Genomic DNA, 23,052 nt, shown 5'->3' with positions numbered 1-23,052 from the left:
GTGGGAATTCCTAGTCTATATAGGAAGAAATGACTCTGTACCAAATTAGGAAAATGACTCATGGTAATTTTTCAAATCCACGCTGACCGCATCAACAATAACTTTATAAAAAAAATTACCTGGTTCAACCAAACATTTCAACGGGAAGGATCCAGATTAACATGCAAAAACTCTCTAATGCTTAAGTGACTCCTAACTTAAAAAAGGGTAAGTTTGAGTAGTAAGAGTACTATTGCAACAATGTAACTCCCTAATAATTAAGTAAACTATAATATCATTTCTAAAACTATATATATAAGAATCATATTTCATTAAAAAAAAATAAAAAATCTATGAAGCATATGCATACGAGTACGGATACACGTACGGCAAACAATATTTCTAAAAAAATATGAGATACGGGTACGGCCGGGATACTGCAAATTTTATATATAATTAATAATATATATCATTTATAATGAAAATTTTAAAGATACATAAATATGTAAACCACAACTCACATTTATAAAGTCATTGTAAAACCACAAATAACAATCATAAGTCATTATAAAACCATAAATAATATCTATGATATTAGCTAATAAGTCATATAATCCTTATATTTTTAAAGTTTTTTAATTTGTTAATGGGTGGTGGGTTGATATTACTTTATTTAATTTGTTATATAATCCTTATATTTTTAAAGTTTTTTTTTTAAAAAAAACCTACAGTTTTTAACTAATTAATTATGAAAAGTATCCCCGGCGTATCCCCGCGTATCCCCGGCATATCCCCACGTATCCCGTAATTAAAAAAGAAAAAGAAAAAAGGGATACTTCCTAGCCGTATCCCTGTCCTCGGAGTATCGGATACGTGTACATTGACCTCTTATAAGTATTGGTGCTTCCTAGAAAAAATATATATTTTTTTAATTGTTTGTGTTAGTTGGCATATGTAGAAAACATATAGCAGATAAAGAAACATACAAAATACTACTACTGTCTTAAGGTTATTTAACTGTCAAAGAATATTTTATTATATAACATAACAAAAAGTATATTATAAAAAAATATACGTACAACTAAAAGGATGTTGATTTTCTCATCTAATATGTTCTTTTTCTTAAAAAAATATGGTTCAGCAGAAATAGAGAATCATCTATTCTGAAAGAAACAGCTAGCATTTTTTTATCCAATGGGTAAATCAAGCAAGTTACATTATTTGCTGGCAAAGGCACGGCGAAGTACCTCTCATATGTGAACACAATTAAGAAACAACCAAAAGCCAAAATTCCTTGGAGCTTGGAAACTAAAATCAAATTTGTGGCAATACTAAAATACCAAAATGTTCAAAACATATACGGGTTGCAATCAGAATGTTTTTGCGGGCAAAAGTATAGTTTATTAAATATTCAATACTAGTTTTTTTATTGTGATAAACCATTTCAGAGCAGAACTATAGTTTGTATATAAATCATTCCGACATGTCCTAATTCTCCATCGTCCATTACAACATCTATCATTTCCTATGGCTTTCACAACCCAATTCCCATGCTTTACTTTGTCACTCATCTTTCTTTTTGGAGCTTTGGCTTCTCAAGCCATGGCAGCTCGTACTCTCCAAGATGCATCAATGCAGACAATGCATGAGCAATGGATGACTCGTTATGGACGAGTTTACAAGGACTCTAATGAGAAGGAGATGCGATTCAACATCTTCAAACAAAATGTTCATCTTATTGAATCCTTCAATAAAGATCAAGCCAAATCATTCAAGCTAGGCATTAATCAGTTCGCTGATCTTACAAACCAAGAGTTCAAAACCTCAAGAAACAGATTCAAGGGCCATATGTGCTCTGAACAAGCAGGTCCTTTCAGGTATGAAAACATTAGTGCAGTCCCAACTTCAATCGACTGGAGAAAGAAAGGTGCAGTTACCGCCATCAAGGACCAAGGCCAATGTGGTAAGTTCCAATTTCATCCTACAACAAGACAAACTTTGTAATCAAACTATTATATCGGCTAATTTATCCATATACTGAACTTTCTTTCACAGGATCATGTTGGGCATTTTCAACCGTGGCTGCGGTGGAAGGAATCACTCAGCTAACAACTGGCAAGTTGATTTCACTTTCAGAGCAAGAACTAGTTGATTGTGACACTAAGGGGGAGGATCAAGGTTGCGAAGGTGGACTCATGGACGATGGTTTCAAATTCATCATAGGGAACCAAGGAATAACGACTGAAACTAACTATCCTTATGATGCTGCTGATGGAACTTGTAACACAAAAGATGAGGCTAACCATGCAGCCAAGATCACCGGTTATGAAGATGTACCGGCAAATGATGAGGCCGCATTGATGAAGGCAGTAGCAAACCAACCAATTGCAGTTGCAATAGATGCAAGTGGTTCTGAATTTCAGTTCTATTCAAGTGGTGTCTTTACAGGATCATGCGGGACAGAGTTGGATCATGGAGTTACAGCCGTTGGGTATGGATCCAGCAGTGGAATGAATTATTGGCTGGTAAAGAATTCATGGGGAAGCCAATGGGGAGAAGAAGGGTACATAAGAATGCAAAAGGATATTGATGCAAATGAAGGACTGTGCGGCATTGCAATGCAAGCATCTTACCCTACTGCCTAAATCACAAATGCATCCAGAAAACAGTACATAAACAAAATAGGGTGTATGCTTGGTTTAGTAAAAACCGTATGTTAGGCTGTTTATAATCTCAGCCAATAGGTGTAAGTCTGTATATCTTCCCTACTTATAAGATAGTGTGCGTTTGGATATAGTTTTTCTCCTTATGTGCAGTCCAACCTAATTTCTAATGTGCAAATTGGGGTTTGTGAGATTGTGTAATACAACACAGTATCTTAAGTTGGAATACTAAAGAAAAGGTGAACAACAATGAGCAGCTCTAATTCAATCTAGCTATCATAACCCTTATCAAGAGTTCCACAGCAGAAGCAGCAAGATCAGAGTCCTTAACAAAAATTGGTGGTTAAACATCAACCTTAATCAAGATTAGAGCAAAACCTAATCTAGTTTTGGAAGCACTGCATTCATCACAAAACAAAACAAATGAGTCCCAAGCAAACTAGCAATTCTACTCAATAATGCAATGGAGCAGAACTCCCAACCTAAATATGGAAACTGAACCCAATTAGGCAATTTATTAAACCAATCCATACTCAAATTCATTCAAGGAAACAAAGCTAAGAACTCTCGATTTACCTTCCTCAGAAACAAAATTAAAGAAGAAAAGGTTACCTCTAACGCAAATAAAACCAATCCATACTCAAATTCATTCATCACAAAACAAAGGAATACCAAGCAAACTAAAAACTCTATTCAATATCGCAATAAACCAAAACTCCCAAGTTAAATATGGAAATTGAACCCAATCAGACAATTTATTCAACGTATCTACACTCAAATCCATTCTAGGAAACCAAGCACGAATAAAGAACGACCACTTGAAAGTTAAAAGCGCCAAAGCTAAGAACTATCGGTTTACAAAATTAAAGAAGCAAAGGTTATCTCTAACCTGATGAACAGATATGAATCCAACTTTCCTTCTATCTAGAGCCAAGCTTTCAATCTGGAAAAATCAACGAGAAATGAAACTTCAACAGCTTAAAATAACTCGAGGAACCATACGCAGAACATTCTTATCAGCTTTTACTCTATTATTTAAAGGTTTACAAACTCAGGTTTGTAGCTTGTGCAGTTTGCAAAACTCTCACATTGTGTCAAAATTGTTATTGTGGCATTTAACCCCAAAAGAGAGCAATTTGGAACAAGTATAAAGACTACAACAACAACAACAAAGCCTTAGTCCCGAAATGATTCGGGGTCGGCTAACATGAACCATCATATAAAACCGTGAAAATCAAGTCGTGTCAGCGACACAGATTCGCTCCCTCCACTCCGTCCTATCCACTACCATATTTTCCTCAATTCCCAATAAACTCATATCACTCTCGATCACCCTCCTCCAAGTTTGCTTAGGTCTTCCCCTACCCCTCACCACTACATCCCTTTGCCACTCTTCGGTTCTCCTAACCGGCGCATCAAGCGCTCTACGTCTCACATGGCCAAACCACCTTAGTCGGTTTTCTCTCATTTTATTCTCAATAGATGTAACCCCTACTTTTGTCCTAATTATTTCATTACGCACCCGGTCCTTTCTCGTGTGACCACACATCCATCTCAACATACGCATCTCCGCCACCGACATCTTATGGATGTGGCAGTGTTTCACTGCCCAACACTCCGTACCATATAACAATGCTGGTCTAATTGCCGTCCGGTAGAATTTTCCCTTCAATCTATTAGGCATGCCGGGATCACAAAGGAAACCCGTAGCACTCTTCCACTTCGACCAACCAGCTTTAATCCTATGGGCAACATCTCCATCTACTTCTCCATCCGTTTGGATAATAGATCCTAAATACCGGAAGCAATCCGAGGCCTGAACAACTCTCCCATCTAGGGTGATTGTCCCTGCCTCCCTACTCCTACGGCCGCTAAACTTACACTCCAAATATTCTGTCTTACTTCGACTCAACTTAAAGCCTCTAGATTCTAGAGTTTGCCTCCATAGTTCCAACTTCATCTCCACTCCAAGTATAAAGACTAACTTTGCAAATTATATCATATACAAGCTTAAGCTTGAATTTGCAAATTACCTAAAATACACGGGGTTCGAGTCTTAGGAGCGGCCTCTTGCCAAAATATTGGCAGGGAAAGGCTTGCCCCAGTCCACCCTTGTGGTGGGACCCCTCCCCAGACCCTCGCTTGAGCGGGGACGCGTAATGCACCGGGCCGCCCTTTTTACAAGTATCTTTTGACCCACATATTAACTCATCTTAAATGCAGATGCACAAACCATAAACCTGGATTTGTAAACTTTTAAACCACAAGTCTACATTTGCAAATCGAGTAAACCACATACAACATTTTTTTATACTTCCCAATATATCAATTATATGTTCCTTCTTGTCTCATGCATAATAAGGATTTGCGTAAACTCTTTCACATAACTAATTAATGTTCTATTTCTACCAATTTTGGTTTCCAAAAACTGTAATAGAAACCAAAAATAAAAAATAGAGGCAATATTGAAATAAAAGACTAGAAATTTAATACACCACAATCAAAAGGATAGGACCTTAAGATGCTTTCTATTTTTATTAAAATTATATATCAAGTTTTGTAAACTTGATTACATATCAAGATCATAAAATTTATCATTTAGATAAAATAATTATTAATAAAATTTACTATAATATCAATTTTAGATTATATATATAATAATAATATTTCCTACAAAATAATTTTTTAATTGTTTCTATGATACTTGGCATATATAGAGAACATATAATATAAGGACAAAAATCCAAAATTTCCCCTATTGTTTTTAGGAAAGTTCAGATTTACCCCTTACTATAAAATGGTACTAATTTACCTCAAACTTTTCCAAGCAATATCAATCTTACCTCTACATAAAGAAAATTTCGGAACTTTCAAATATCAACTATATCTAAAATATTTACAACATTACTAATGTTGTTGCAAACAACCTGCAAAAATATCAAACAGTTAATTACAAAACACCTATCAAAATACACGAAATTGTTCCATTTTGTGTTGACAAACTTATTTAGAAGTTCCGATATGACAATCCGTCAAAACTTGCGTTCAAAATTTCCTTTAGGGGTAAACTTCTACACTTTCCTCAAAAACGATAGAATCAAATTTTAACCCTATCCATATTAGGGATAATAAATAAGCATACACAATACAATACTTAAAGCAGAGCAAGAAAACTTCAATCATAATGCTACACTCAAGGCTAAGACATTATCTTGTGGCAACGGCACGACGAAATACTTCTTATATGTTCTAACTCATTTAGAAACAGCCAAAAATCCAAAATTCCTCGGAGGTTGGAAACTAACTAAAGCCATATTTGTGGCAATGCAAAAACAAATGGGTCACAAACTACTAAAATATTCAATATATAATTTATTAAACAATTCATTCCATCAATATCATAATGCATATACAGGTTGCAATCATAATGTTTTTGTGGGCACGTTGATTTTAATGGTAATAGATCATTAAATCATTCGAGAGCAGAGCTGAAGTTGTATATAAATCTTTCTAACTAGTCATAATTCTCCATCATCCATAACAACATCTATCATATAATTTCCTATGGCTTTCACAACCCAATTCTCATGCATTACTTTGTCACTTATCTTTCTTTTCGGAGCTTTGGCTTCTCAAGCCATGGCAGCTCGTACTCTCCAAGATGCATCAATGCATGAGCAATGGATGTCTCTTTATGGACGAGTGTATAAAGACTCTACTGAGAAGGAGATGTGATTCAACATCTTCAAGCAAAATGTTCATCTCATTGAATCCTTCAACAAAGATGAAGCCAAATCATTCAAGCTAGGCATTAATCAGTTTGCTGATCTTACAAACCAAGAGTTCAAAACCTCAAGAAATAGATTCAAGGGTCATATGTGCTCTGAACAAGCAGGTCCTTTCAAGTATGAAAACATTAGTGCAGTCCCAACTTCAATGGACTGGAGAAAGAAAGGTGCAGTTACCGCCATCAAGGACCAGGGCCAATGTGGTAAGTTCTGCAATCTTATAATAGAACAGAACAAACTATTTAATTAACCAATTTATCAATTCAACTGTCTTTCACAGGATCATGCTGGGCATTTTCAACTGTGGCTGCAGTAGAAGGAATCACTCAGCTCACAACCGGGAAATTGATTTCACTTTCTGAGCAAGAATTAGTTGATTGTGATACTAAAGGAGAGGATCAAGGCTGCGAAGGTGGACTCATGGATGATGGTTTCGAATTCATCATAGGGAACCAAGGAATAACGACTGAAACTAACTATCCTTATGATGCTGCTGATGGAACTTGTAAGACAAAGAAGGAGGCTAATCATGTAGCCAAGATCACAGGTTACGAAGATGTACCAGCAAATGATGAAGCAGCATTGATGAAAGCAGTAGCAAACCAACCAATTGCAGTTGCAATAGATGCAAGTGGTTCTGAATTTCAGTTCTATTCAAGTGGTATCTTTACAGGATCATGTGGGACTGAACTGGATCATGGAGTTACTGCCGTTGGGTATGGATCCAGCAGTGGAATGAATTATTGGCTGGTGAAGAATTCATGGGGAAGTCAATGGGGAGAAGAAGGGTACATAAGAATGCAAAAGGATATTGATGCAAATGAAGGACTTTGTGGCATTGCAATGCAAGCATCTTACCCTACTGCATAAATCAGACAATCACATGCATGCATCTAAAACTCAGTACAAATTAAAGATGATGCATGCTTTCCTTTAGTAATTATTGTATGTTGTGCTGTTTATAGTTTCAATCGATGTGTGTGCAATCCTCGCACCAGTTGCAAATCTGTATATCTTTCTCTGCTTATAATATAGTGTGCATTTGGATATATCTCCTCAATATCTGAGTCCAACCTAACCTCCTAAGTTTTGTTTATGTGATCTTATATATTGTGAGAAGTGCTGTGGACATTATGTGCATGAGTTCTAAAAATTCTTTAAGAAAACAAGAACATGGGAAGTAAAACACAATATAAGAAGTTAGAACATTGTAGAAAAAGTGAAAATAAGAAACAAAATAAGGTTACTTTACAGATTTACTCGAGACTCAAAAGAGGTTCACTACTTCAGATGCATGTAAGAATATAAAATATCTTAGGCCCCTTTAGACTCAACAGAACTTGATCAATGGATACTTCTTTTGTTTCCTTATTGCAGGTGTCAAAAAAAAAAAACAATTAGAAATGAACATAATGATCAGTGTTTACTAATTTTCCTATGGCGAACCAATTCAAGGAAAGGGACAAATTTCAAAACATGGATCCGTCATTGCATTCAAAACAAATACATCTAGAAACTATGACATAGGGTAGTAAATATGCAACCAAAGTTCACAGACAACAAGGAGAAAATGAAGGCTTTGCCTCCAGTGAACCTCAGCCCAACAAATTTGGAATTCATATGAACATTTAAAGCCTAAGATCAACTCAAACAACTCTAAATCAATTGAAATTTAGTTTATGATACAACATGGGCTAAATACTGAAGATATGAAAATGCTGCTTTAGAAAAGAATTAAGTAAACATAGGGACCATTTATGGCTATGTAGCAGTCTTATACAAGCTTTATGTAACAGTTGCAGTTAGCCATAAAAATGATTGCAACAAAAACTCAGTATGCCAAATCAAGGAAAGGCTTACCATGATTTATTGCCTCTCCACCTTCTTGCAAACAAATAAATGATGTGAGGAACTTATAGTACCAGGATCTTATTGTAATTTTGAATACAATAAGGGGACTTACTTCAGATTTTCCTATTTCTTCAAATATAATTGATAGTAACTCAACTTTGCAATTCCATGATCATTGAGCATGATATTATTTATCTTTTATCGAGTGTCTAAGAAGCCTCGAATAATTCATGTATGCAAAAATACAATTTGGTACTGCTCCTCTGACATGATACAACTTTACTAAGGTTATGGTTCACTAGTTTATACAAAAATAGACTACCGAATTACTTTCAGCTTTAAGCGTTCAATCTATAAATGTAAGATTTGGTGTCTATAAATAGTCAATGAGCATAAAATCAGCTTTGAAGAGAACAATTTTTGCATTTGCATATAAAACAAGATCAACACCAAAGATCTCACAAGACAGAAATAGCACATGTACCCATATACATGCATCTCACAGATTCACACACATGCTCAAGCACCAAAGGCTAAAATTTTAACATATATAGTTTACAATGGAATTGACACCATCGCAGTATATAAAATAGAACTGGAAAATGATCATTGTATAGAAAATAGATGGAGTAAGAGAGATATAATTGCATGACTTATATAGCAACCACTGGCTTTTTCTATCAAATCAATATGTTTGGAAGCTATGTTGCACAGAAACTCTTCTTCGTTAGTGTTTCCGCGTTTTGTATCCGTATCCATTTTAATTTATATACATATAGACACACGTTGTTTGCACTGTTTCAACATATAAAAGATATAATTATCTTTTCTCAAGCTATAAGCTTCACAATGGGATGCTAACAGTCTTAGTTGAAGTGATCAGTGTAAAAATTCCTGCTATCTTTCTTCTGTCTGTGCATATATATTATGTATTTCTTCTTGTCTAATGGATAATAAGGGTTTTGTGTAAACTCTTTCAAATAACTAATAGATGTTCTATTCTAGCAGTTGTGGTTTCAAAAAACTATATAAAAACTCCCTTATCAATTCATAATGTATTGATTTCTGTTTTTATTAAAATTATGTATTAAGAATTAAGCTTTATTAATTATGATAATATATAATTTATCTTTTAAATAAATAAATAATGTATTTTTATAAAATGATAATTATATGTTAAAGTTAAAGCACTGATAATTAAATTTTTGTATCAGTTTTGGATTTTATATATATAATAATCATAGTCACTGTAGGCCGCCTAGGCGCTCAAAATCGAGAATCCGCCCCGATTTTCTCCGATTAGTCACTCTAGGCGATTTTCAGCGTCTGGGCTCCGCCTAGGCGCCGCCTAAACGACGATGAACAAAATCATTTTTTTATTATGAATTTATTTTTTGCTTTATTATAATTCAGTTTTGAGTTATTTCAATGATATTGTTGTTGAAATGTTGATGTTGGCACATTTTAAAGATATATGTTACAAATATACATGTTTTTCTATATTAAATAATTTTATATTATTATTTTTAAATAGTATAGTACATATTTTAATTGAATTTATATAACAATTTATTGATTAATGTATAAAAACTACAAAAATAAAAATCCGATTAATCCACAACTAATCTCCGAATAATCCTCGAGGGCCATGTCCGCCCGACTAGCACCTAGCGCTTTTTACAACCTTGATCATAGTTCATGAAAAATCATTTTTTAATTGTTTCTATGTTACTTGGCATATATAGAAAACATATAATAAATAAACATACACAATATCAATGTATTATGATTATTTAACTGTACACAATAATTTTTATTACATGGCACACTAAAAATTATATTATAACAAAAACATACAATCTAGTTCAAGCTGTTATTGATTCAATGAAAATTTATTTTTTTGAATAGAATAGGTTCTGATTTGAGGGCGAGCCTTGGCGCAACGGTAAACGTTGTTGTCGTGTGACCAAGAGGTCACGGGTTCGAGTCTTAGGAGCGGCCTCTTGCCAAATAAATTGGCAGGGGAAGGCTTGCCCCAGTATACCCTTGTGGTGGGACCCTCCCCGGACCCTCGCTCAGCGGGGACGCGTAGTGCGACCGGGCCGCCCTTTTTAGAATAGGTTCTGATTTCTTAATTTATAAAATATGGTTCAGCAGAAGTAGAGGATCTTCTATTCTGAAAGAAACATTTAACGTCATTTTCCCCAAATAAAGTTACACTTAAAGCAGAGCAAGACAACTTGATCGTCATGTTACACTCCAGGCACGACGAAATACTTGTCATATGTGAACACACTTAGAAACAGCCAAAATCCCAAAATCCCATTATAAACTAAAATGTCATATCATATGCATAACTCTGTAGAAAGTAGATTACCCAAAAATACTAAAATATTTAATAAGTCATTTCATCAATATCATAATACATATAGAGGTTGCAATCGGAATGTTTTTCTGGGCACGTCGTTTTTTCATTGTGATAAACCATTTCAGAGCAGAACTATAGTTTGTATATAAATCATTCCAACATGTCCTAATTCTCCATCATCCATCACAACATCTATCATATCATTTCCTATGGCTTTCACAACCCAATTCCCATGCTTTACTTTGGCACTCATCTTTCTTTTTGGAGCTTTTGCTTCTCAAGCCATGGCAGCTCGTACTCTCCAAGATGCATCAATGCAGACAATGCATGAGCAATGGATGGCTCGTTATGGACGAGTTTACAAGGACTCTACTGAGAAGGAGATGCGATTCAACATCTTCAAACAAAATGTTCATCTTATTGAATCCTTCAATAAAGATCAAGCCAAATCATTCAAGCTAGCTATTAATCAGCTTGCTGATCTTACTAATGAAGAGTTCAAAACTTCAAGAAACAGATTCAAGGGCCATATGTGCTCTGAACAAGCAGGTCCTTTCAGGTATGAAAACATTAGTGCAGTCCCAACTTCAATGGACTGGAGAAAGAAAGGTGCAGTTACCGCCATCAAGGACCAGGGCCAATGTGGTAAGTTCTGCAATTTTATAATAGAACATCACAAACTATTTAATTGGCTAATTTATCAATTCAACTTTCTTTCAGGATCCTGCTGGGCATTTTCAACTGTGGCTGCAGTAGAAGGAATCACTCAGCTAACAACAGGGAAATTGATTTCACTTTCTGAGCAAGAATTAGTTGATTGTGACACTAAGGGAGAGGATCAAGGTTGTGAAGGTGGACTCATGGACGATGGTTTCGAATTCATCATAGGGAACCAAGGAATAACCACTGAAACCAACTATCCTTACGAGGCTGCAGATGGAACTTGTAACACAAAAGAGGAGGCTAACCATGCAGCCAAGATCACAGGTTACGAAGATGTACCAGCAAATGATGAGTCGGCATTGATGAAGGCAGTAGCAAACCAACCAATTGCAGTTGCAATAGATGCAAGTGGTTCTGAATTTCAGTTCTATTCAAGTGGTGTTTTTACTGGATCATGTGGCACTGAACTGGATCACGGAGTTACCGCCGTTGGGTATGGGTCCAGCAGTGGAATGAATTATTGGCTTATAAAGAATTCATGGGGAAGTCAATGGGGAGAAGAAGGGTACATAAGAATGCAAAAGGATATTGATGCAAAGGAAGGACTTTGTGGAATTGCAATGCAAGCATCTTACCCTACTGCCTAAAACTCAGAGTCAAATATGCATCCAAAATTCAGTACATAAAATCATAGGATATATGCTTGGCTTTAGTAATTATTGTATGTTATGCTGCTTATAATTTCAGGCGATATGTGTGCAATCCTGACACCAGTTCCAAGTCTGTATATCTTTCCCTACTTATAATATAGTGTGTATTTGGATATAGTTTTCTCATATATAACCAATCAAGAGTATAATCGTGATTTTAGTTCAGGAGAAAATAACCAATGAATTAGTCTTTAAGGCCTTATATTCTAAATATAGTTCACAAATTCATCCAAATTCGAAAGTGCAGATATGCCTAAATACAGAGCAGAAAAATGTGAATGAAATGGCCATCAAGAGTTGTCATTGGTTATTCAACCTGGTGACGATAGGAAAGCAACTCAAAAGCTGAAGTTCTTTTCGCTGGATGAAATTTTAGACAGATTAATCAAACTACCAGTTATAAACACGTTCAACAGTTTGATAGTGAATCTTCAAGGGAAAACTAGATGTACTTTGCGAAAAGAAAAAATCAGGCAAATTCTCCAAAGGTAAACGCTTAATTGAGCAATTGAAAATGAAATTGCAAGGAAATTGAAAAAAATAGTGCTATAAAATCAAAGAACAGCCAGTCATGCAAGGTTATGTCTCCATTAAAAAAAACCATATCATACCTGTAGGAGCATTATGCATGTGTTGTTACGAAATTGTGGGTATAGGCATTTTCCATTCACATACTATAGCTCTAAAATGAGATACAATCCACGTAAATTGTGATTGCTTTGGGAGTAGACTGAAATAAACTTCGAATTTGGAGAAGAGGAAATGCAGAAGGAGAGATTATGGCGGCAAAGATCATCTCGCGTGCGCAGAAAAAGAGCGGTTCTTTTTGTAGTGAAATGGAAAAGAACAAAGTGATTTTTAGAAAAATGCCAAACATCCTAATTATTTATTTAATATTGTCAAACTATAACAATTATTCCTAAAACACCCATAAAAAAAAGCCTCGTTCATTTTATCTTGTAAAATTTGTTGTTATGTCGTGGATTTTATCCCGTAAAATTTGTTGTTATTCAACCTGATGACGAGTTCAACGAGAAAACATTCAACTAACTAACTGCGTATTTGAATAATGTGTATGTAAAATGGAAAAAAATACTTATATGAACTTGAATAATGTACGAATGTGTTTAAATATTGGGTTGAATTATTGAATTTTGTTACAAGAATTTGAAAAAAATAAAAATGAGAAGGAGGTTGGAAGAGGTTAGAGTATTTTTATCCAAAATGGATAAAAATATCTAATTTGGTAAAATGAAAAGGAGGTGTGTCAAATATGTAAATGGATCTCCTCAAATGGACTAGATTAGTAATTAGCCCTTATTTTTTCTTGTAAAATGTGTTATTATACCGTCTATTTTATCTCATAAAATGTACTATTATACCATCCATTTCACCTCGTAATATCATCACACCGTCCCTTTTCTTCTCTAACATGCATCCTTATACCGTCTATTTTATTTCATAAAATGCGTTATTACATCGTTCATTTAATTTCGTAAAATGAGACGTTACATTATCCATTTTATTCCATAAAATGCGTCAAACATATTGTTTATTAGGGATCAGTCTAATGGTCCTACATTATATATATGTGGTCTTATTTTGGGTAAACTAGAATCATTATCATTAAGAGAATGGTATGAGCTAGTAAATTTACTTTTTCACGGTATGACTATTGAACTTCAAAATATAATTTAAAAGCTATTGAACTTTTCACTAGTTATGTTTCGTCTTTTTTGAAATGGTGCGAGCGTGCCAGAAAGTTCAATAGCCACCGGTGTTAAAAAAATGTAAAGTTTAGTGGTCATATCGTTAAAAATTGAAGTTCAGTGACCACAATGTTAAAATGGATAAAGTTCAGTGGCAATATATGTAATTTACCCAAGAAAAAACCTCACATACATGTTTCATTAAAGAAATGAAAATCATAAATAACATCGTGAAACATATATTTCTTCGTAACTCTAAATTTACAAATAAGCAACTGTAATCTAATCTTCATTATCTGAATCATTCTAAACTTTTAAATTTGTATCATTCTTTTTAGGGTAATTAATTTATTAGGCCCTATATTTTGACAAGACATACTGTTTAGTCCCTGTGTTTTCAAAAACACACGGTAAGGTTCCTAACCTTTTTCTTGGTGAACTGTTTAGTCTTTCCGTCTGTTTATTAGATTTTTCACCGTTTATGAATTTGGAAATGACTAAATTACCCTTTACTATTTATCAGTCAAAAGCAATTCACACCTCTATGTCTTTCTCTCATAACTCACGCTCACAAAAAAAATGGAGAAAGGATTGAATCTCTAATCCATAATCGAATCACTCATGCTCACTCAGACCCAATGCTTACAAATCTGAACGATTAAGAAGAAAATCAAGAAGAAGAATACTCAAAGTTGATTTCAGATGCAGTAGAGTCTAAAGAAAAGGAAATAAAGGAAAAGAAAAACGCAGAGATGAGAAACAATGAAGATTAATGGCCTTATATATTTGATTTTGTGATAAAGGGTAGTTAAGACATTACATTTTTATTTTAAATAGATTTTGACTCAAATCCAAATTGACTAACAGAATCTTCATGAGAGTCTAACGGCATGGACTAAACAGTTCACTAGGAAAAACGTTAGGGACTAAACAGTTCATCGAGAAAAAGGTTAGGGATCTTACCATGTGTTTTTAAAAATACAAAAATTAAACAATGTGTTTTGTCAAAATATAGGAACTAATAATTTAATTATCTTCTTTCTATAACCATGTAGATCCAGTGAATTACTGTTGGATACAAACAAAAAAAACTAACGAATCTTCGATTTTAAAGTTTCATTTTCCACTCTACTTCTTAAAATTAAACTATTTCAAAACTTTTTTAATAATATTTTGTTAGCAACAAAGTTCTAAAAAAATTTGATTAATAAAATATGTTTTTTTTGTACAACCTGTAGAATGATTAATTGAGTAAATATAAAATAATAAAAATAAAAGGTTACAAAGATGCTTGATGCCTCAACATTTGTTTATGTGATACCAAATGAATAAAGACAAAAGTTTCCCTCATTAAAAAAAAAAAATAAAAAGGACAAGCATCTTGACATCAATATTAATGTCAATTATATATAAAAGAATATAAATATAACAAGGAAGAAATTAGGCAGAGAGCAGAGGTCAGAAATTAAGAAGGAAGACAGATAGAGAAGAAGAAGATGAACAATGAAATGCATAAAATTCTGCACATGAAAGGAGGGACGGGAGAACAAAGCTATGCCACTAATTCTAAGCATCAGGTCACCTCTTTTTCTACTTCCTCTTTTCCATCCTTATTCACTTCTGTAAAACACATTACATCTTAAGAAACCATTTTTCAAATTTTAATAACAAGTTTTCAATTTTTTTTAATTGTGGAAACATGACTCTAATTTTAGTATAAGGGGTTTTCGGTTAGACTGTCTGTTTGCCTTTTTCACTTTAAAAGACAGAGTTTTAGGTGTTTGGTTAGACACACCCTGTTTGCTTTTTGCAGCTGAAAAGTAGTTTTTTACAAAAGCAGAAAAAACCGTAACAGCAAATATTAATGGTTTTCGGTTTGCTGTTTGCCTTTGGAAAAGTTTGATTTTCCAAAAAAACAGAGATTCAATGTTTTTCTAAAAAGCTATTTTTCAGCTGCAAAAGGCAAGGATGAGGTGTCTAACCAAACACCTAAAACTTTCCTTTTAAAAGTGAAAAGACAAATATGAGGTGGAAAATGAGCAACCAAACACCTCCTTAGTGTATAACAAAAAAGAAGAAGTTAATTTACATCCATAGTGAACTTTATCCAATTATAACATTATGGCCTAAAATAAAAGTTATGTAATGTTATATTTTCTGACATTATAGCCATTAAATTTCAATTAAGGTTATAAAATAGATGTTGTTTGGTTATAAGAGAGAAAGTAAAGTTTAAAGGAAGAAAGCTCTAGAAATTGTGATTTTGGAAAATAAAAAATATAGTTATAGACAACTTTAATTTTTGAATATTTCTATTTTGAGATCAACGGTTATTCAAAGGTGTTAATTGATGTTTAGTGACCAAAATGTTAGAAAGTGTAAAGTTGAATGACTTTTATGTTACGTTTTTCATATTGTAAAAATGAGTAAAATTTAGTAGCCATTGGTGTAATTTATCCAATAAAAAATCATATATTACACTTTTAGAGTTAAATTACGTTCATGGTTCCTGAACTTTGTTCTTACTTCAATATGACCCATGCACTTCAAAACCGGATATAATAGCTTCAAAACTTTGCATTTTACTAATATTATGACATTTTTTCTATTGAGCGCGGGATGACATCTCTAATAGGAAGTGACCCTCAATTATAAAGCTGATAAAATAATATTATAAATAACTTTAATTTATACATTTTGAGATTTATCATCTATCATTATGACTTGATCATGAGTAGACCTGTCCATGGCTCGAGGTTTGACTGGGCTCGGACCAGGTTTACTGGACTTTTATATAAAAATACATTGTCCAAGCTCAGTTCAGCCCAACCCACTATTAATTTAGGCGGGCTAGGGTCGGGTCCGGACTTAAAAATCAAATCCCAAACACAATCCACCTAAAAATCTATACATAATTTTAATTATAAAAAATAAAATTTACATTTAAAATTAAATAATTAATATATAAATATATAAATCGTCGGGCCGGACTATTTTTATCAATCCCAAACCCGTCCAAAAATTAAACGGACTTTAGCGGGCCTGGATGAACTAAGTCTATGATCAATTTTCATTGTCCAATCCAGACCCAAGAAACGCAGGTCTGGACGGGCCGAGCGGATACCGAGTTCATAGACAGGTCAAGTCATGAGTAAAAAGGTTATAATCAAAATATTTGAATGCTCTATCTTTGATATATGGCAGGCTACAACACTATCCAGAGAAGTACCAGTACTAGTACAATCAGTCATAGATTTCTGCAACACAAACTTACCAAACCTCCACCATGTAACCATTGCAGAGCTCGGATGTTCTTCAGGCCCAACAGCCCTTTCCCCAATCACCGAAATCATAAACAACATCTATAAAACCTGCTCAAAAAAATCCCATCCACCCCCAGAAATCAGCGTCTTCTTAAACGATCTTCCAGGAAACGATTTCAACACTCTTTTCAAATACCTCCCAGCTTTCCATGACAAGATCAGAATAGCCAATGGACCAGATTTACCCCCCTGTTTGGTTTCAGGTGTACCTGGATCTTTCCATGGAAGACTTTTTCCGTCAAACAGTATTCATTTTGTGCACTCTTCGTTTAGTCTTCATTGGCTGTCACAAGTTCCTCCTGAGTTGAGGAGTAAGGGGAATGATGGTGGAGTTGTGAATAGAGGGAGGATTTATGTATCGAAGATGAGTCCGGGAGGTGTGGTTGAGGCTTATCGGGATCAGTTTCGGAGGGATTTTTCGGGGTTTTTGAAGGCGAGATCGGAGGAGGTGGTGGTAGGAGGAAGAATGGTGGTGTTGTTTGCAGGGAGAATGGTGGCTGATCCGGCTCCGGATGAAACTTGTTTGCTTTGGGATTATTTAGGGCAAGCTTTCCAAGAGTTGGTCAATGAGGTATGTCATTACTATGTTACACACGGATATTTCTCTTTAGTAGCGTTTCTGCATTTCGTATATGTGTTATTATCCGTTCCGTGTCAATGTCCATTTTCATTTGAAGGCTATTTTGTGAAAGTTATGTTTTAAAAACAACATTTATATTTCTGTTTTCATGTTCTTGTCCGTGTCTATTTTTGTGTCGTGTTACCTTATATATGAGAATGCTAAAAAAAATAGAATTTAGCTCAAGTAGCTTTTATCGAGGTGTCAATTCAAGTTGTGTTATGTTATCATATATATTATAGACTTAAAGTAATATTGATTATTTAACCTATCCAAAATGTTGGTATCTACCCGTTGATCTATTATATAGTAATATTAGTCTAATCACATATCAAAATCTTTGAAATCTAAACCAACGTGGATAAGCTAACAGTTTTATTAATTTTTTAAAAGTACAGTAAAACCTCTATATAGGAATATGTTTGGGATCGGACAATTTGTATAACAATTGGGAGGTTATTCTTATATAGAGTTTGGTACCTCAAAAAAAAATCAACACTTAAAGTTTATAAATTTAACAACAATAAGAACTCTCTAATTTTTATTATTCAAAGTAATTATGAAATGGGGTCGCTTGAAATTGGTTTATATACACAATGTACAATAGAATAGATTAATAAAACAAATTAATGTTTAGCATATCAAGTCTACGAGTTTTATTTCCAATACCTAAAGAATTGGAAGAGTTTTGAGTTTAGTTTCCAATACATAAAGAAAAGAGTTTTATGGGAAAATGGTAAGAATTTATAGTTAAAGTTGGAATTTGTGTGCCAACTCATATTTAATCTCAATAATTTTTAAATTTTTTAATAAATTTTGTTTAAATCCTTAATACATATATACATTATTTACATAATTATTCCTATATAGAGGTATAGTTTCTAAAGGTGGGACTTGGATTATGTATAACAATTAACATTTGGGAGGTTATTCTTATTTATAACCGGCCCAAGTTGGGACCAAAATTTTTTATAACAAATTGGAGGTTATTCTTATATAGAGTATTCCTATATAGAGGTTTTACTGTAGTATAGATCAGATTTATGCTAGGCAGGTTAATGTTTTTTTTAATGAATTAACTTATTCAATATATTTTGGTTATGTCAAATTTCTATCAATGTGTTGCCAAGTCTATTATGCATCGTGTCAAAAATCAGAGTAAATTACATATGTAGTGTATAATCTTTGTCATTTTTCAAACTATGATGTACAACTTTTAATTTTGCACACAAAATTATACAACCTTTTGGTGACCTTCCACTAAAGTGTACAGTCGGTAATTATGACATGTCAACGTACCATGTCAGCAATTTGACCTCCCTAAAACTCAAAATGGCTGACGTGGTATGTTGACTTTGCGTTGATCGGTTAACTTTTAGCTTTTAGGTAGGTCAAATTGCTGATGTAATACGTTGACCGATCACAGTTACCGACTTTACATTTTAATGGGAGGTCACCAAAAGATTGTACAGTTTTGTGCGTAAAATTGAAGTTGTATATCAAAGTATGAAATATGGCAAAAATTGGATAATTGGACAAAATTGTTGACCTCTCATCCACATTGGTTCAGATTTTACAAATTTAGGTACGTTATGGAGAATATGTTACCAAATAATAGGTCAATGGGCAGGGGCGAAAGACCCTCCGTCTATAGAGAGAATAAAACGAAAATTAATTTTTCTTACGGGTATTTCAAAATACTCGTAAAAGAAATTCCGTCGCTAAACATAAACATTCGACAAATTTAATGTATCAGAGATGAAATTTTCCATCGCTAATCTTTAATCCTAAAAACTGGTTTTCTTGCTAATTTTTTTATCCACCAACCCCTTCCCCACAATATTTGGCTCTAGTTCCGCCACTGTTAGTGTTCAAAAACCAAAATTTTGAATAGATTAGGAGAGTAATAGTGTTTTAAGCCTATGTTCTATATGATTATATATGACAAAAGTGCACCAAAAATGCTAAACATATTCAAACAAATTGTGTCAGTTAGATTATCTTCGTAAATCGTGAGATATTGTTTCGAATATTATTATTGCGCTTTACCTATATAATGAATAAATGTAGGGTCTTATTGAAGAAGAAACATTGGATACATATAATACACCCTATTATGAAGCATATATAGAAGAAGTGAAAGATGAAATAGAGAAGGAAGGCTCATTTGGCATTCAACATCTTGGAAGTAGAAAAATAACTTGGGGTGATATAAATGGAGGCATAAATTGTGATAGAGAAACTACAACAAAAAACATTGCAAAATCAATTAGAGCAGGCAATGAATCAATGTTTCTCAATCATTTTGGTCCACACATTATGGATCCTTTGTTTCAAAGGTTTTGCAATATCATGGTAGATGATACTAAGGTTGTTGATCACTTTACCATTGTTGTTTCTCTTATTAGAAAACATTAATTATTGTACTTCACTTTGTAATAATTCTACTCGTACGTTGAATGAGTGTTTGTTTCAGTTTTTCGGAGTATTTTTTGGTGTTTTATTTCAAATCGTGGAAAATGTAGTGTTTGGGTAATTTTATAAAACAAAAAGTTTTAGCTTTTTTTTAATGGAAACAGTAAGGTTTTGGAGCTTTTAAAAAGGTAAAGTTTAAAAAAATTCATGTGCTTTCACTTTTTGTGAACTCAATATTTTGCACTGACTATGCATTTTGGATGACTGTTATGCCTATTGAACTCTATATTTTATAACACCTTTGGAATTTGGAATTTGGAATTTGTATGGAATATGGATGTTATGCCATTTTGGCAACTTTATTTATCGTATGACAAATTGGCATTTTGGGTTCATTTTGGTTTCAGTAGCATTTTGGTAATTGTGCTTGATATAACGCTTTTAGGTATTTTAGCAATTGTGTTTGGTGTAATGATTTTAGGCATTTTGACAACTCTGTAATATTACAGATAATGTGCAACGTTCGATAATGTGTAATGTTTGGTAATATAGGTAATGTGTAATGTTACGTTTGATCTTATGTTATAAACATTCACATTCACAATTCCATAAACAATTCCATCAACCATTCAGAATAATTGCTTGTTGAAGTAAAATCCAGGTACTAAAACTTTTAGCAACGGATTACTGATCGAGTTTTCAGTAAGTAACTCCTTTTTGGAAAGTTTTTGAAAATCGATAATAGAGGTAGTTTAAACCATGTGTAGAAAAGTGTCCCTATTAAAAAATATTATCTCGATGCCCTAGTAAAACTGTAGCTACGGTAGTAATAACAACACTTCTATAACGGTTATAAAAATTGTCGCGAAAATTTATAGAAGCGGTTAAAACCGCCACTACAGTATAAAAAATCTGTCGGTAAAAGATGGTTTATATGTAGTGGTTGTATTAAATAAACTTTTTTGTTAAATTTAGTTTGATCCAATAATTATGGCACAGTCTTTTGAAATTGTATCTGAATTGACTCATTATTGGACATTAATTGGATAGTGGGAGAGTATTATGACCTATTTTTACATAAATTATTAGAGCCTCTCCAACAGTCTTTTCGTGACTCCTCAAATCATTAAAAGCTTCTTTATTTTTTCTATTAATAAAGAGTTTCTCTCCACTCTTAGAGCCCTCCTTATTTCACTTTTTAGAAGTCTCTATCATCTCACTATTGATAAATATAGCAATAATTAACAATTTTAATTATAAAATAATAAATAAGGAGTGAATACGAGGAGTATTATTGGAGATTATATGTATTAGTCACTCTCAAATTACCAAAAGTCTCGTGGAAATGCTCTTGACCTTGCCTTTCCTTTTTCCCTTTTATTTTTAAGCATATTTTTTGTAAGAATCTCATATACGCTTATATATATATATATATATATATATATATATATATATATATATATATATATATATATATATAAATAGAAAAGTTGTATTACGAAGTAAGATACAAAACATCGTTCTGAATACAAGATGAGACACAAACATGGAAGTCTTTAACGAGAATTTCCATATGAGAAAAAGAGCACGTCCAAGCAGCTAAATTATGTGCGACAACGTTCGACGTCTCTAAAAAACGAATACAATTGAGGCAAATGTTCGAGTAACCTCAAAAATATCTCCTAGAATTACATTCAACTAATTTTGACAGAATTTGATCTCTTTTAAACAAATTGATAGCTGAAACTGAATCAGATGCAAATAATTTGATACCCACAATCCTTAAAGACTATAAAATTGCTAATAATTCTGCATGCAGTACATATATTGTTGCCTCCACCAGATATAGACACCAAACCATTACAATCCCGAACTACCATATCATATACGCTTTTAATTTGAAAACATTCCCATGTTGTAATAAACATTATTTATTTTAAATTAATTATTTTATCAACAAAAATTAATAATAATTTGAAAACATTCCCATGTTGTAATAAACATTATTTAGTTTAATTATTTAATCAACAAAAATTAATAATTAAATTCACTCTTAAAAACAAAGTAGCTTAGATCGCTTACGCGCTGCCTAGGCGTTGATTTTCTCTTATTAGTCTCGCTGGATATTTTTTGAACCCTGGGCGATTTTTAACCGTCTAGGTAGACGACGATAAACAAAAGCGTTTTTTTTTTTTGCTTTATTAAATTATTATAATGCACTTTTGAACATTGTCGCATGGTTATTCGTGAATTTGCTTATTATTTTAGGATATTTTCGTTTAATTGCATTGGATTAAAGACTTTAAGGACATTGTTATAGCTTTTGGTGAATTATATTACTTGTGAACATTATGTTTTATTTGTTTGAGTTATTTCAATGATATTGCTATTTAAATGTTGATATTTGTATATTTTAAATATATATATTACAAATATATGTGTTTTCTATATTAAATAATTTTATATTATTTTTTAGATAGTATAATACAAATTTTAATTGAATTTATATAAGAATGTGTCGCTTAATAACTAAAAAATATAAAAATATAAATTTAATTGATTTCCGATTAATCCTCAAAGATCATGTCCGCCCAACTAGTATCTAACTGTTTTTTACAACTTTGATTAAAATAATTTAATAAGAAGGTAGAAGTTGTGTATATTATACAAGTTGACTTTTTGGTGAGTTGATGTTCTAGTAATCTTATAACAAATTTCCTATATTAGCAAACTTTCAAACCCATCTATGTTTTCCTTTGATGCTTATCTAATATTCTACTATCTAAGACAAATTTACAAAAACTCATTTCCTATTAAGTTTATTAATAAGAAAAAGCTTTCCATAATATAAATAAATTAATTATTGTTTCATTATAGGAGCCCATTATTTAATTAGTTGAACATGTGTGTTTTATCAGTGTATTATTTTATACATGATTTTGAATTATTAAGATTTCAACTTTT

The 23,052-nt window shown here is 32.9% G+C and overlaps 3 protein-coding genes and 1 pseudogene across 3 annotated transcripts; all 4 read left to right on the top strand.

The window, feature by feature from the left end:
* Window positions 1-1,506: 1,506 nt before the first annotated feature.
* LOC136209707 (senescence-specific cysteine protease SAG39-like) lies at window positions 1,507-2,624 on the top strand. The gene is made up of 2 exons (XM_066001278.1): window positions 1,507-1,942; window positions 2,035-2,624. Exons 1-2 carry the CDS (start codon window positions 1,507-1,509, stop codon window positions 2,622-2,624), a joined length of 1,026 nt encoding a protein of 341 aa, XP_065857350.1.
* A 3,582-nt stretch (window positions 2,625-6,206) lies between these two features.
* On the top strand, window positions 6,207-7,478 carry LOC136209121 (senescence-specific cysteine protease SAG39-like; annotated as a pseudogene).
* A 3,380-nt stretch (window positions 7,479-10,858) lies between these two features.
* LOC136209210 (senescence-specific cysteine protease SAG39-like) lies at window positions 10,859-12,036 on the top strand. Its single transcript, XM_066000619.1, has 2 exons — window positions 10,859-11,294; window positions 11,370-12,036. The coding sequence occupies exons 1-2, from the start codon at window positions 10,859-10,861 to the stop codon at window positions 11,957-11,959; spliced, it is 1,026 nt and encodes a 341-aa protein (XP_065856691.1). The 3' UTR covers window positions 11,960-12,036.
* Window positions 12,037-15,168: 3,132 nt separating this feature from the next.
* On the top strand, window positions 15,169-20,150 carry LOC136209435 (probable methyltransferase TCM_000168). Its single transcript, XM_066000898.1, has 3 exons — window positions 15,169-15,308; window positions 16,936-17,625; window positions 19,744-20,150. The coding sequence occupies exons 1-3, from the start codon at window positions 15,228-15,230 to the stop codon at window positions 20,089-20,091; spliced, it is 1,119 nt and encodes a 372-aa protein (XP_065856970.1). The 5' UTR covers window positions 15,169-15,227; the 3' UTR covers window positions 20,092-20,150.
* The last annotated feature ends 2,902 nt before the right edge of the window (window positions 20,151-23,052 follow it).

The sequence above is a fragment of the Euphorbia lathyris genome, chromosome 10 (assembly GCF_963576675.1).
Source record: "Euphorbia lathyris chromosome 10, ddEupLath1.1, whole genome shotgun sequence".
Taxonomy (NCBI): domain Eukaryota; kingdom Viridiplantae; phylum Streptophyta; class Magnoliopsida; order Malpighiales; family Euphorbiaceae; genus Euphorbia; species Euphorbia lathyris.
Note: the sequence above shows the minus strand (reverse complement) of the source record. Positions and strands in the feature narration are given on the sequence as shown.

Excerpts from the sequence above, each read along its gene's own strand:
- LOC136209210 (XM_066000619.1), top strand. The coding sequence starts at position 10,859 with ATGGCTTTCACAACCCAATTCCCATGCTTTACTTTGGCACTCATCTTT. Across the intron at positions 11,295-11,369 it reads CAAGGACCAGGGCCAATGTG|GATCCTGCTGGGCATTTTCA; the intron begins GTAAGTTCTGCA and ends ACTTTCTTTCAG.
- LOC136209707 (XM_066001278.1), top strand. The coding sequence starts at position 1,507 with ATGGCTTTCACAACCCAATTCCCATGCTTTACTTTGTCACTCATCTTT. Across the intron at positions 1,943-2,034 it reads CAAGGACCAAGGCCAATGTG|GATCATGTTGGGCATTTTCA; the intron begins GTAAGTTCCAAT and ends TTTCTTTCACAG.
- LOC136209435 (XM_066000898.1), top strand. The coding sequence starts at position 15,228 with ATGAACAATGAAATGCATAAAATTCTGCACATGAAAGGAGGGACGGGA. Across the intron at positions 15,309-16,935 it reads CCACTAATTCTAAGCATCAG|GCTACAACACTATCCAGAGA; the intron begins GTCACCTCTTTT and ends GATATATGGCAG. Across the intron at positions 17,626-19,743 it reads TCCAAGAGTTGGTCAATGAG|GGTCTTATTGAAGAAGAAAC; the intron begins GTATGTCATTAC and ends GAATAAATGTAG.